General features: G+C 40.7%; 1 protein-coding gene across 1 annotated transcript in view; it reads right to left on the bottom strand.

Moving 5' to 3' along the window:
• The window catches only part of C9 (complement C9), an 80,378-nt gene extending 75,147 nt beyond the window's left edge, over positions 1-5,231 (bottom strand). Inside the window, exon 1 of the mRNA XM_010367652.2 lies at positions 5,064-5,231. Within this exon, the coding sequence (XP_010365954.1) occupies positions 5,064-5,140 (77 nt within the window). The 5' untranslated portion in view covers positions 5,141-5,231. The remainder of the gene's footprint in view (positions 1-5,063) is intronic.
• Between the last annotated feature and the right edge of the window lie 6,970 nt (positions 5,232-12,201).

Raw genomic sequence — 12,201 nt, forward strand, 5'->3', positions numbered from 1 at the left:
GGTGGTATTTCACCATAGGTATAGATGTGGGGATGTCAGCATATAAGTGGTGTTTTACCATAGATATAGATGTGATGTTGTCAGAATATAAGAGGGTATTTCATACCATGAGGCTGGAAGCAAGGGAGTGGGTCTAGAGTAATGTGGAGAAATGCGCCAACTTTTTTTTTTAAGTTACAACATGTTTGTATGCCATTGAGAATGATTCAGTAAAAGGGAGATATTGATGCTGCAGGAGAAAAGTGGAAGAATTATAGGAACAAAGTCCTCGATTAGGCTACAGCAGAGGAAGCCAGTATGCAAGTAGACTGGGGAAGCTTCACAGAAGCATCACAGACCTCACTTGGCTGAGGTGCAACAAGGGCACTTGACTGAGTTGCGATTGCCATTTCCTTGTTAGCATTCCTCATTAGATTGTAAGCCCAGTGAGGGCAGGGATCCTCCGTAATGTGTTCAACATTATACTACAGTTCCTGACGCAACGTCTGGCTCCTCTGACAAAGTTGGTAACTGTTTGCTTTGTTAAATGGACAAGTAAACAAATTATCCTATTTGGCCAAATGTAGTTCATAAATAAACATCTGTTCACTTGCATGGAATATAAAAATGAAAAACTTAGGAGAATATAACCAAAGTAGGAGGAAAAAGTGACATTTTAAATATCTTCAGTTTGTTAAATATCCAGAACTTTTCTATTAATGAATGTTTGGATATTTTCCAGATTGTTGAGATAAATTGAATTAAAGTAAATTAAATAATAATTGCTAACATTTGTGAGCGCTTATATGTGTCAGGAATTCTTCCCTTAAGCCTTTATATTATCACCTCACTTAATTCTTATATCATCCCTTAAATATCTACTACTATTATTATTATTACACTTTAAAGATGAGGACCTGAGCCACAGAGATGGTAAGGAATTGCCCTCAGATTAGACAGCAGCTACTTGGTGGCAGAGTAGGAATTGAAACCCAGACAACTTCTCTCCAGAGCCCAGGTAACTAGTCACTTTCAGGCCTTCTAATCCCCAGTCTACTACGTCTTAGCTATTTAAAAAGTGAAGAATAAATTAAATATGAAAATAACTCCACTAAAACATACCACGTAAAGTCAAAGGATGAATGACAAACAGGGAAAAATATTTGTAATTCATATCAGAGACAAGACTAATTTATGACTTGATCATAGAGATATGTAAGAGAAAGACAGGAGACTCAATAGAACAATGGACAAAGGAAATGAATAGTTCGCAAAGAAAAACATACATATGGCCTTTTAAGTGTATGAAAAAATGTGCAATCTGACTCAATAAGAGAAAGGCAAATTAAACCCATGCCGAAATAACTTTTTTTTTTTTTAAACCTATGAGGTTGACAAATATCAAAAGGTTGGCCTACAGTTGCTATGGCAAGGCTGTGAGAAACAAGTACTCTCTTACCCTGCTGGTGAAAATGCAAAATAATACAAACAGGGCAATTTTAGCACTGTCACAAAGTGATTAGCTTTTGACTCAGATCACTCTGGGAATTAATCCTCAGGTATACCTAACCACTTATAGAATGATACATAAACAGGGATATTCATTGCAAAATTATTTCTAGTGCAAAAGATCGGAAACACCCAAATGTTCATCAGTAAGAATTAATCAGCTATGAGAATGAGGAAGCTCCCTCATACTGACTCAGAAAGTTATCCAGGATATGCCATTAAAAAAAAAAAAAAAAAAAAAAGGGAAAGTAAAAGATAGTATATATAATATGATTATCATTTGAAAAAGACTGGGAGAGAATAAGATTACATATGAGTCTATGGTTTAAATCTACAAAAGAACTACTGGAAGGATACTCAGAAACTCATATATGTGACAACCTGTAGAGGTAGGATCAGGTGGGAGTGAAGAAGTGTTTTTAAAACACTTTATACATACTTTAATATACGTTGCATATAATAACGCAAACCTCACAGAAAGTCATGAGTGGGGAAAGTAAGATATTCAATGTGTACCTTGTTTTATTTTTGATCTTTGAACCATGTGCATATTTTGTTATTTACAAATTAGAGAGAAAAAGTACTGATAGGTACACTCACAGAGCACTTCCTGTTTATCTGGCACTGTGTAAGCATGTTGTTTTTGTTATCTCAGGTATTCCTCACAGCGGGACACATTATTTTTCCCACTTAGCAGGTGAGGGACAGGTTTAGAGAAGTTAAAGAATTTACTTAAGGCGCAGAGCCAGTAAATTGTGGTGCCTGGGATCAAATCCAGGCTGCCTGGCTCCAGAAGCAGTGCTCTGAGCTACTAATCTACTCTCAGGGTGGTTTTTAACATTGATGGTCTACCTTGAGAAACATAAGAGATGATGTCCCCCTCATGGCCAGTTCTCATGGGCACATTAATCTTGGTTAAAAAAAAAAAAAAAAAAAAAAAAAAAAAAGACGAAGAGAAAAGAAAAGAAAAAAACAGTAGCTAGAAATCCCTGACAGTTCTCCAGTAATAATAGGTCACTGTAGCTGTGGCGTAACATGTCTTCAGCCATGGGAGAGCCCTGAAGGCTAGCTGTAATTCCAACCCTTCCTTCCTAAACAAGAAAGATATCAAAGTGAAAGCACAGCAAAGTTATTATTTTTTTAAATACCTGACATTTATTAAGTTCTTACCATGCACCAGGCACAGATGTCATAAGTACATTACATGTATACCTATTTAATGTTCACAACAAAAACCTTATTAGATAGATGTTATCATGACCACTGTGACGAGTTGAATTGTGCCTGCCCGCCATCCCTGAAAGATATGTTGAAGTCCTAAACCCCAGATAATTATTTGGTCTTAAGTATCAAATAAGATTGGGACCTTATTTGGAAATAAGGTCTTTACAGAGGTAATGAAGTTAAAATGACATCGTTAGGGTGGGTCCTAATCCAATCTGACTGGTGTCCTTTTAAAAAGGGGACATTGTTATAAAGACGCACACAATGGGAAGATGATGTGAAGATGGCCTTGTGATGATAAAGACAGAGACTGAAACGAGAGACCTGAAATCAAAAAACAAAATACAAAGGAGTGCTGGCCACCACCAGAAACTAGGAGGGACCCTTCCCAGAGTATCTGAGGGAGCACGGCCCTGCCAACACCTTGATTTCAGACTTCTAGCCTCCAGAACTGTGAGACAATACATTTCTTTTGTTTGAAGCCATCCAGCTTGGGGTGCTTTGTTACGGTAGTCCCAGGACATAAATAAAACCACATCTTACAGACGAGGGAACCCAGGTACAGAGAGGCCAAGCAACCCGCCCAAACTGACACTGTTGGTAAGTAATGGGGCCTCGACCTGAGCCTGGGAAGTCTAGCTTCAGAGGAATGCTTTATTCTGAGGGTAAATTTATATTTTTAAAAGTTATTTTGCAACTTTCTGTTAGCTATTATTCAAACAAATCATCTCACTTCATGACTGAGGGCTCTGAACACTCTGTTTTGACTTCAACCTCCGTCAAAGGGCAAAGCACAGAGCGTTCAGAGCAGGGCAACCCGGGCAAACTCAAGAGGGCATAGCAATGGGAGCCCACGAAGCCAACCCAAACTCAGCCGTGCAGCTGCTGGAGCTGGGGTCCAGCTAAGGGGGCTTTCCGGTTCTCCCTGAAACAGCGGAGTGTGGCCAGGACCCAGGGGGTAGGCACTTCAAAGCAATAGAAGCTTCCCCACAGCCTCTCATTTTTGATCAGCAGGAGCTGCAATCTAGGAATGTGGGTTGTTTGAATTATTATTATTATTATTTTTTTTAGCTTAAGACAGGGTCAGGTGAAGTTCAAGAGAGCTAAAGCAACTTGGAGGAACTGCCTTTCCACATTCCTTTTGTGCCCAGATGCCCACTAAACAAAAATATGTCCTGAATGGTACAATGCTTTGCAGATAATATGGAAAGAGGAGGGATGAAGGAAAGGTCTGGTCGAGCACTGGATGCAGGGCCCATGTTTCTCTGTCTAGCACCTCTGGTTGCCCCCTCCTGAAAGATGCCACCCTGTGAATAACCCACTTGGTGAGTGGAGCCCAGGCTGAATGGTGGCCTCCAACTGCAGCCAAGAGGCAAGCGAAGATGTACTGGAGACAGACATCAAAGTTCAAAACAGCATTTGGGTAAACCAAGAGTCAAATGACCAACGGGGAACTGGAAGCAGATTATGGTTATGTCTGAGCAGAGGAACAGGGCCTGGGCAGACATTTCCCCCCAGCCATACTGCTGAAGTGAGGAATATTTCAGTACTTTCACCAGGACAGATCATCCTGTATTGAATTACACAGTTCGATGTCTACTCCGATGACTCCAGGTTGGAAGGAAGGATGCCTCGTGTGACCCTAACCTCCACCATTTCTCGCTACAGTGTAGGTGTTCAATAAACACTTATTATCTGGGTGATTTGTTTCCTGGGTGACTTGCCATAGGCTTTGCATTCCCGATTAGGATCAGAGAAAAAGGAGAAAAAGTGTCTTTGGTCAAAGCCTGAGTGACAGGTCTGCATCACCGCAATTCTGGAATGGAAGAAATACGACCTAAATCCCAAATGGCCCTAAACAAAACGCATGCCTCTGAACACAACTCAGGATGTCAAGGAAAAGAAACAAAATAGTTAACCTTTGCCTAACGTGGAGGCAAAAGGGTGATGTATCCAAATGTTAAAGGGGTCAGACATTGAGGCAGAGTGAGGGAAAGATTAATTTTCTTAATTTTAAACTTCTTAGACATCAGGCACTAATAAACCCAGGTTTACCACACACTGGTGAAAACAAGCTTTATTTTATAATTCCAAATATTTAAAGAATACCTCAATCTTAACATTTGAGTGTCTTGTTGAAAATAAATACCCAGAAACAGCAGCACATTTCCATAGAAAACTTGCAAAGATGCACCCTATGTATTTTCTTATCTTTTTTCAAAGTTTAAATGCTAGGGCTCTGTATATTGCAATGTGGATTAACACTGTTATGTACTTTGCTGCTAAAAAGACCTTGAAATGCTAATCCTACAAGAAACTTCCAGAGACAAGCAGAAAAGTAACTGACTCACCTGGGCGTGTACTCTGCTGTGAGGACGCTTATTTCTAAAATGCAGATTACAGCTGCAAAGCTCCAGCAGGCTGACATGCTGTTCTTGCTGGGTGGCTACGAGTGGGGTGGCAGAGCAGGTCGGGTAAGGCATTTATTTGCAAAGGGCCAGAGGACAGGGAACAAGTATTGTTTGTCTGCATTCAGGGTTTTTGTCAATTTGGGTGACCTGAGTACTGAAGTCCAACCAAAGGAGAATCATTTTTGTAATTCTTGGCCTCCTGCTTTCTCATATTGACAAGCAGATGTAGGGCAATGGGCCTGTGAATGCTGAAGTCCCTAAGATGGGGAGCAGTGCTGTGTGAAATGGAAACAAAGGCCGGATCACCTGACGTCAGGAGTTCGAGACCAGCCTGGCAAACATGGTGAAACCCCATCTCTACTAAAAATACAAAAAATTAGCCAGGCATGGTGGTGGGCTCCTGTAATCCCAGCTACTTTGGAGGCTGAGGCAGAAGGATCGCTTGAATCTGGGAGGCAGAGGTTGCGGTGAGCCAAGGTGGGGCCACTGAACTCCAGCCTGGGCAACAAGAGCAAAATTCTGGCAAAAAACAAAAAACAAACAAACAAAAAAAAAAAACAAAAAAAACCCCAGAAACAAAAATGAAGAACCCCCGGCAGTTCTTATTTCGCAAGACTCGAGGGGCTGGGTGGAATATGAAGGAGTATGCAATTTTGGGGAAAAAAAAGCCTGTGGATGCTTCTCATGGAGGCATAAAGTCAAAGTTAGTAAAGAACTGCACTTAATGGAAAGGATGGCACAGACGTAGATGCTTCTTCTTCTTCTTCTTTTTTTTTAATCTGCAAATGGGCTATATGGGTTATTTCCATGTGAGCAAATGCATTTACAATCCTGGCTTTCCTTATAGGCAGAGTGGAACATTTTGAAGAATGAGATGTAAACTCCAGAAGGCATTAAGGGCATCCACCAGAAAGACTGGTCTCCTTATCTCAGCATCACACATGTCAACAAGATAGGATCTGAGATAGAAAACTTGTTTCTGCCCATGAAAAATAATTTCCCCCTCACATTTCATGCTTCCCAGCACTTGTGGGAAGAGCAGTGCATTTTTGGGAACATCAGAGAATGTGAACATCACAACTGCTCTTAAAGCATTGACTGCAAAAATAGAATGACCTGGGGACTCTTGAGAACAGTAGTGATGGCTGCCCGCTGTCCGCTCAGCTCTAAGTTAATTGACTTGTGATGACACCCTGCATCCATGCTTTCAAAATCATGCTTTTGTGGTTCATTCTAACGTGTAGCCAGGGTTGAGATTGAGGATGACTACCTTGAGAAGAAGGACATCAGATATCTCTGGATATAGTTCTTAAAGGGACTTCATCAGTATTGTTATTACCTATAGGTAAATTTCAAACATTAACACATATAAAGACCTGCAAAACAAGGGGTGGGGTTGAGGGAAGACAGAATATACAGCTATTTCGTCCAGTACTGCCTTACCTTTTCCACTGATGTTCCTACCTGATGTAAAAGGTATCTACTTTCACCCACTTTCTTAGCCCCTCTCCTTTTTATGCAGAGAATTTGAGGTCTTTAATGGGACTGATCTCACCTCTTCCTGAACTTGCTGTGAAGTGTAGACCATGCAGAACTGCCAAGTAACAAGATGATTCGAATGGGTGCCACAACTCTTGTAACTATGTCATGGGATGAGTCCATGCCTGAAAGACACTTCCTGTGAGTCTTGGCTAATAACAGGTGGGCTACATTTGGAAACAGTACAAATCTGTCAAATATGCTGTAGCAGGGCAAGCGCAGTGGTGCACCCCTATAATCCCAGCACTTTGGGAGGCAGACACGGGTGGATCACTTGAGGCCAGGAGTTTGAGACCAGCCTGGTCAACATGGTGAAACTTCATCTCTACTGAAAATACAAAAATTATCCAGGTGGGGTGGTGTGCTCCTGTAATCCCAGCTACTTGGGAGGCTGAAACATGAAAATTGCTTGATCCTGGGAGTCAAAGGTTGCAGTGAGCCAAGATGGCACCACTGCACTCCAGCCTGGACAACAGAGTGAGACTCAGTCTCAAAAAAAGAAAAATGCTGTAGCAATGTTGAGGGCTCTTAAGAGGCCTCTCTGGACCCTATCAAGATAATTACGGAAATAAAGACAGAAAAGCAGTCAGAATGGGATGCTTTATACTAGATTTGATGCTAATTGATTAGAAATTGTGATGATTAGACTTGATAAGTTGATGTTAACTGAAGATTGACAAATCACCTGTCTCTTTGGAGACTAAATCAATGGAAGGGGGATGAGGGAGAGAGGGAATATTTTTGGCTGACTAGTTTGAATAGGGGGCTTTTCTGAATTGCTCAGTTGTATTTATTTTATCACCGTAGTTCAGGTTAAATGTAATGTAGAAAAATAAAGTATACTAATAGCATATTAATTATATATTATATATTGGCAATATATAATGTACTGGTCCATTTTCATGCTGCTACAAAGATACTACCTGACTGACATGGTGGCTCATGCCTATAATCCCAGCACTTCGGGAGAACCAGGTGGGCAGATCACCTGAGGCCGGGTGTTCGAGACCAGCCTGGCCAACATGGTGAAACCCTGTCTCTACCAAAAATACAAAAAAATTAGCCAGGCATGGTGGTGGGTGACTGTAATCCCAGCTGCTTGGGAGACTGAGGCAAGAGAATTGCTTGAACCCAGAGTCGGAGGTTGCAGTGAGCCGAGACTGCACCACTGTACTTCAGACTTGGTGACAGAGTAGGACTCTGTCTCAAAAAAAAAAAAAAAAAAGATACCACCTGAGACTGGGTGATTTACAAACAAAAGTGGTTGAATTGACTCACAGTTCTGCATGGCTAGGGATGCCTCAGGAAACTTACAGCCATGGTGGAAGGTGAAAGGAAAGCAAGGCACGTGGTAAATGGCATTAGGAGAGAGCAAGAGTGAGGAAGTGCCACACTTTAAAACCATTAGCTGGCTGGGCATGGTGGCTCATGCCTGTAATCCCAGCACTTTGGGAGGCCGAGGCGGGTGAATCACCTGAGGTCAGGAGTTCAAGACCAGCCTGGCCAACATGGTGAAACCCTGTCTCTACTAAAAATACAAAAATTAGCTGGGCGTGGTGGCAGGCGCCTGTAATCTCAGTTACTCGGGAGGCTGAGGCAGGAGAATTGCTTGAACCCAGGAAGCGGAGGTTGCAGTAAGCCGAGATTGTGCTGTCACACTCCAGCCTGGGGGACAAGAGCAAGATTTTGTCTCAAAAACAAACCATTAGCTCTCATGAGAATTCACTCACTATCACAAAAATAGCACAGGGGAAACTGTCCCCTTGATCCAATCACCTCCCACCAGATCCCTCCCTCAATATGTGGGGATTACAATTTGAGATGAGATTTGAGGGAGGACACAGAGCCAAATTATATTATATATTGCATATTATAAATTATATAATTATAATATATAGTATGTAATAATATATTACATGCTATAATGCATACTTATAATATATAATCTATATATTATATAAATATATGAATAATATGCTTCACATTTTTATAATGCTTTTAACTCTTTCTTGTCCTTAACATTTATCATGTGTCTGACATGATTTGAAATGAGGCTTGCATTTCTGTGTGTATATCACAGAAATAAAGCATCATCATGCGTTAGACTAGAGTAGTGAACATAATAACATTTTCATTTGTATAACACTTGAAGGCTTCCAAATTACAAAATAAATGTTTATTTAACTTCTAATATGTGTCAGGCCATATATATATATATATATATATATATATATATATATATGCAATTTCATTTAGTCCTCAAAATAACCTGTTTTACAGCTGAGGAAATGGAGACACACTGAGATTACATCATTTGTCCAGCATGGTTAGGGCAGGGGAAGCATCAGAGCCCAGCTCTCTTCCTTGCTGGTCCTGTGCCATTTTCCTTCTAGCACTTTCAGATGAGCTCTTTTATAATGAAGGAGGAAAGAACAAATTTCTCTACTGAGTGGTTCTGGAGCCGTTTGTGAAGTTCAGTCGAGGTGATGGAAGTCTGGCTGTCCCTTTACAGTAATAAGGATTCCTGTGGCTTAGATCTGTTTACCATCACATGGAACTATGTAGGGCACACTTGATTACATTATAGCATTTCATTTTAAAGGAAGACTCAGCACAATTCTCTTCTCTTTTGAGGTTCTCAGTGTCTGTCTATGCCATGTCCTACCCTTTTGTTCACCAATACTCTTGACTATTTGTATGACTCCCTCCCCACTCAGACTCCAGCCTCTTCTCCAGTCATTTCAGTATTTTCATGGGTGCCTCTCTGCCCTCCTCTTTTCTGATTTTGCCAACTCTATCAATATTTATCTTAATTCCATTCAGTCCTCTGCTATACCCCATTTCTATGGTGATCAGTTAGTCTAAGTAGGTACAAGTGGAGGCAGCATCAGACACACCCCAGAAGCATCCTCCACTCAATTCCAGCCCAGTCAGGTTACCCTGTAACTTTTAGAGCAGCAATGATTCTGCTTTCTTATAAGTAAGATAAAATAATGATTGAAATCAACCACGTGAATAAAGAGTTGAGAGAAAACTCCACAACCAATATCACGAGGAAAACTTAGTCATAAAGAATTTCAGAGTTGGGCTTTTTTTTTTTATTTCCATTTTTAACAACCTCATCTTTCATCTCTGCAGAAGGCCAGCTTCTTTGCCACTGAGCAGCCCACACCATAGTCTTGCTGAAGACAAGCACTTGTATGATTTCAGTACGTGGTAGAGGTTTAGTAATTAAATACAGGACACAATTCCAAGCAAGGGCAAATGAGGGGCTTGGCCACTCATCAGGTGAGATGACAAATGGCTGGCCCTTGTCCATCAGCATTGCTGTAATTACGACGTGTTAAGAGAGCTGCTGCCAGTACATAGCCTTGTACATGTCCCTGTTGGTCATATCAGCCTAGAACATGAGTTTTAATTATTTTTAGCAGAAGGGAATTAGCTCAAAACATATCATTTCCCAGCAATAACTATTTGTTTTGTTATTTAGCAACCTCCTCAAATGGTAATAGCTTAAATATTTACCAGGGGCTTTGGGGCAGCTCCCATCTTTTCCTGGTTTTTGTATTAAACCTATTCCGGGAATATGGGTCAGAGTCCTCACTCATCAGGTTATTCCACGGCCAACCAAACTCCTGAGTTAGCTACATCCTCTGTTTCCCTCCCCCCCGCCTCCTTTTTCTTTTGCTTCCACCTCAGGAAAGACACAAAATTACCCTCTGGCTCTCTCTAGACACCACAATTAATATTTTGATGGTAAAGTCTGAGATCAATGGATGAAAGGATCTCTCTACTACAACACACAATGTTATAATAAAATACTGTGAAAAACACTCCCTTAAGAGTTGGGGGAGAGTGCAGCTTTTTTTAAAGCATGGATGTCAGTCTTGCCTGAGTAAGACTTACAACAACAGATCCCACCTCAAAGGAGTATGAATGGCATCAACGGAATAAAGTTATTTTACATAAATGGTAAAGTACTTCACAGATGCAAGATTATCTTGGGAAAGTCTATACCTCAGCCCTTTGTTTTGCTTTTATGTGAGAAATTTAGGGGTATGCTGGCTGTTAAAGTTCAGCTTTTAGCTTAGATATATTTGATATGAAAAGGAAACTCTCTTTCCAAGATAATAGGGTCACCATGAAAAGCGGAACTTCTGGCACACAGGTGTGAATACCACTGCTTATTCAATAAATTAGTTATCCCTTGGTATCTGTGGAGGATTAGTTCCTGCAGATACCAAAATCTGTGGATACTCAGGTCCCTCATATAAAATGGCATATAACCTATGTACATTCTCTCATACACTTCAAATTATTTATAGATTACTTATAATAACTAATATAAATGCTGTGTAAATAGTTGTTATACTGGATTGTTTTTATTTGTATTATTTTAATTGCTGCATTATTTTTATTTTATTGTATTTTCTATTCACATACTTTCCACTTGTGGCTGGTTGAATCTGCAGATGTGAAATCTGAGGTTAGGAGAGCCGACTGTATAAGGAACAGGTGTGTTTCCACTTTGCAGGGACACTTCAGTAACTGCCGCTCTCTGCTTGATCAACAGTAGTTCGTACTGCGCTGAAAGGCATGTCCTCCTCTTGTACACAACAGCAAGTTAACCTCTGGCAAGATCTCACAGATTAAACCACGTGGAGATAACACACAGGCTCAACGGGTTAGAAGCATTGCAGAGCACCTGGATAAGCCAGATAATTTGTGCAACATGTTCTTATCAGCAGCCTTCTCTAGCTCATCTGTGGCTTACTTTCAGTTCTCCTGGAACCTGCTTTTGTGTGGAGTGTATTTCTATTCCACCTCACTATTGTTAGAAAGAGATCAAATGTTTCGGTCAAGGAGAAAGGTAAGGCAGAAATAAGGAACATTCCAAAATATTATACACCAATAGATAATCCTTCCCCAAAATTTTGTCTTATTCCTCAGAGAAGTTAGATTTAACACCAAGACTTCTACATCCAAGCAAAGCCCACCTTGGGATTCTCTTTCTTGTAGTTGCAGGTCTTTTTAAAATGAATGAGCACCTTGAACTTTTATACTAGGTGAGAGAGTTTAAGAGCATCCTAATGTTAAAAACATCTGTTCATCAGCCCGCTCATCTCATGCAACAGCTCTCCAGAGGGGCCTATGCCAGCCTAGAGAAGTCCACACAGTTGTGTCTTGGTGAGGTCAAATATGACTGAATGAAAAACAAGAGGCAGCCAAGGGTAAAAGGCATGAACCAATAGTGCACTAACGAGTGATTTAAGCTGAGGTTGTTCTGGTACAGGTCTACTAGTGTTCCTTACACTCCCAGAAAGGGAGTGTGTGTGGGTTTGAGAGAGAAGAAGGTGCTGAAATAGATCAGATGGTAATTTACTCACGGTCCTATTTCATGGATTTCCACTTTCTCTTCATTGTTGTGACAATCCAGAATGCATGATAGCTAACGTTTTCTCCACTTCAGACTGGTATGTTTTATAGCTTGCCTCTAATGTCAACTCAAAGCAGGTAGAATAAACCGATGGTACCACAT

Source organism: Rhinopithecus roxellana, chromosome 3 (genome assembly GCF_007565055.1).
Source record: "Rhinopithecus roxellana isolate Shanxi Qingling chromosome 3, ASM756505v1, whole genome shotgun sequence".
Classification (NCBI taxonomy): domain Eukaryota; kingdom Metazoa; phylum Chordata; class Mammalia; order Primates; family Cercopithecidae; genus Rhinopithecus; species Rhinopithecus roxellana.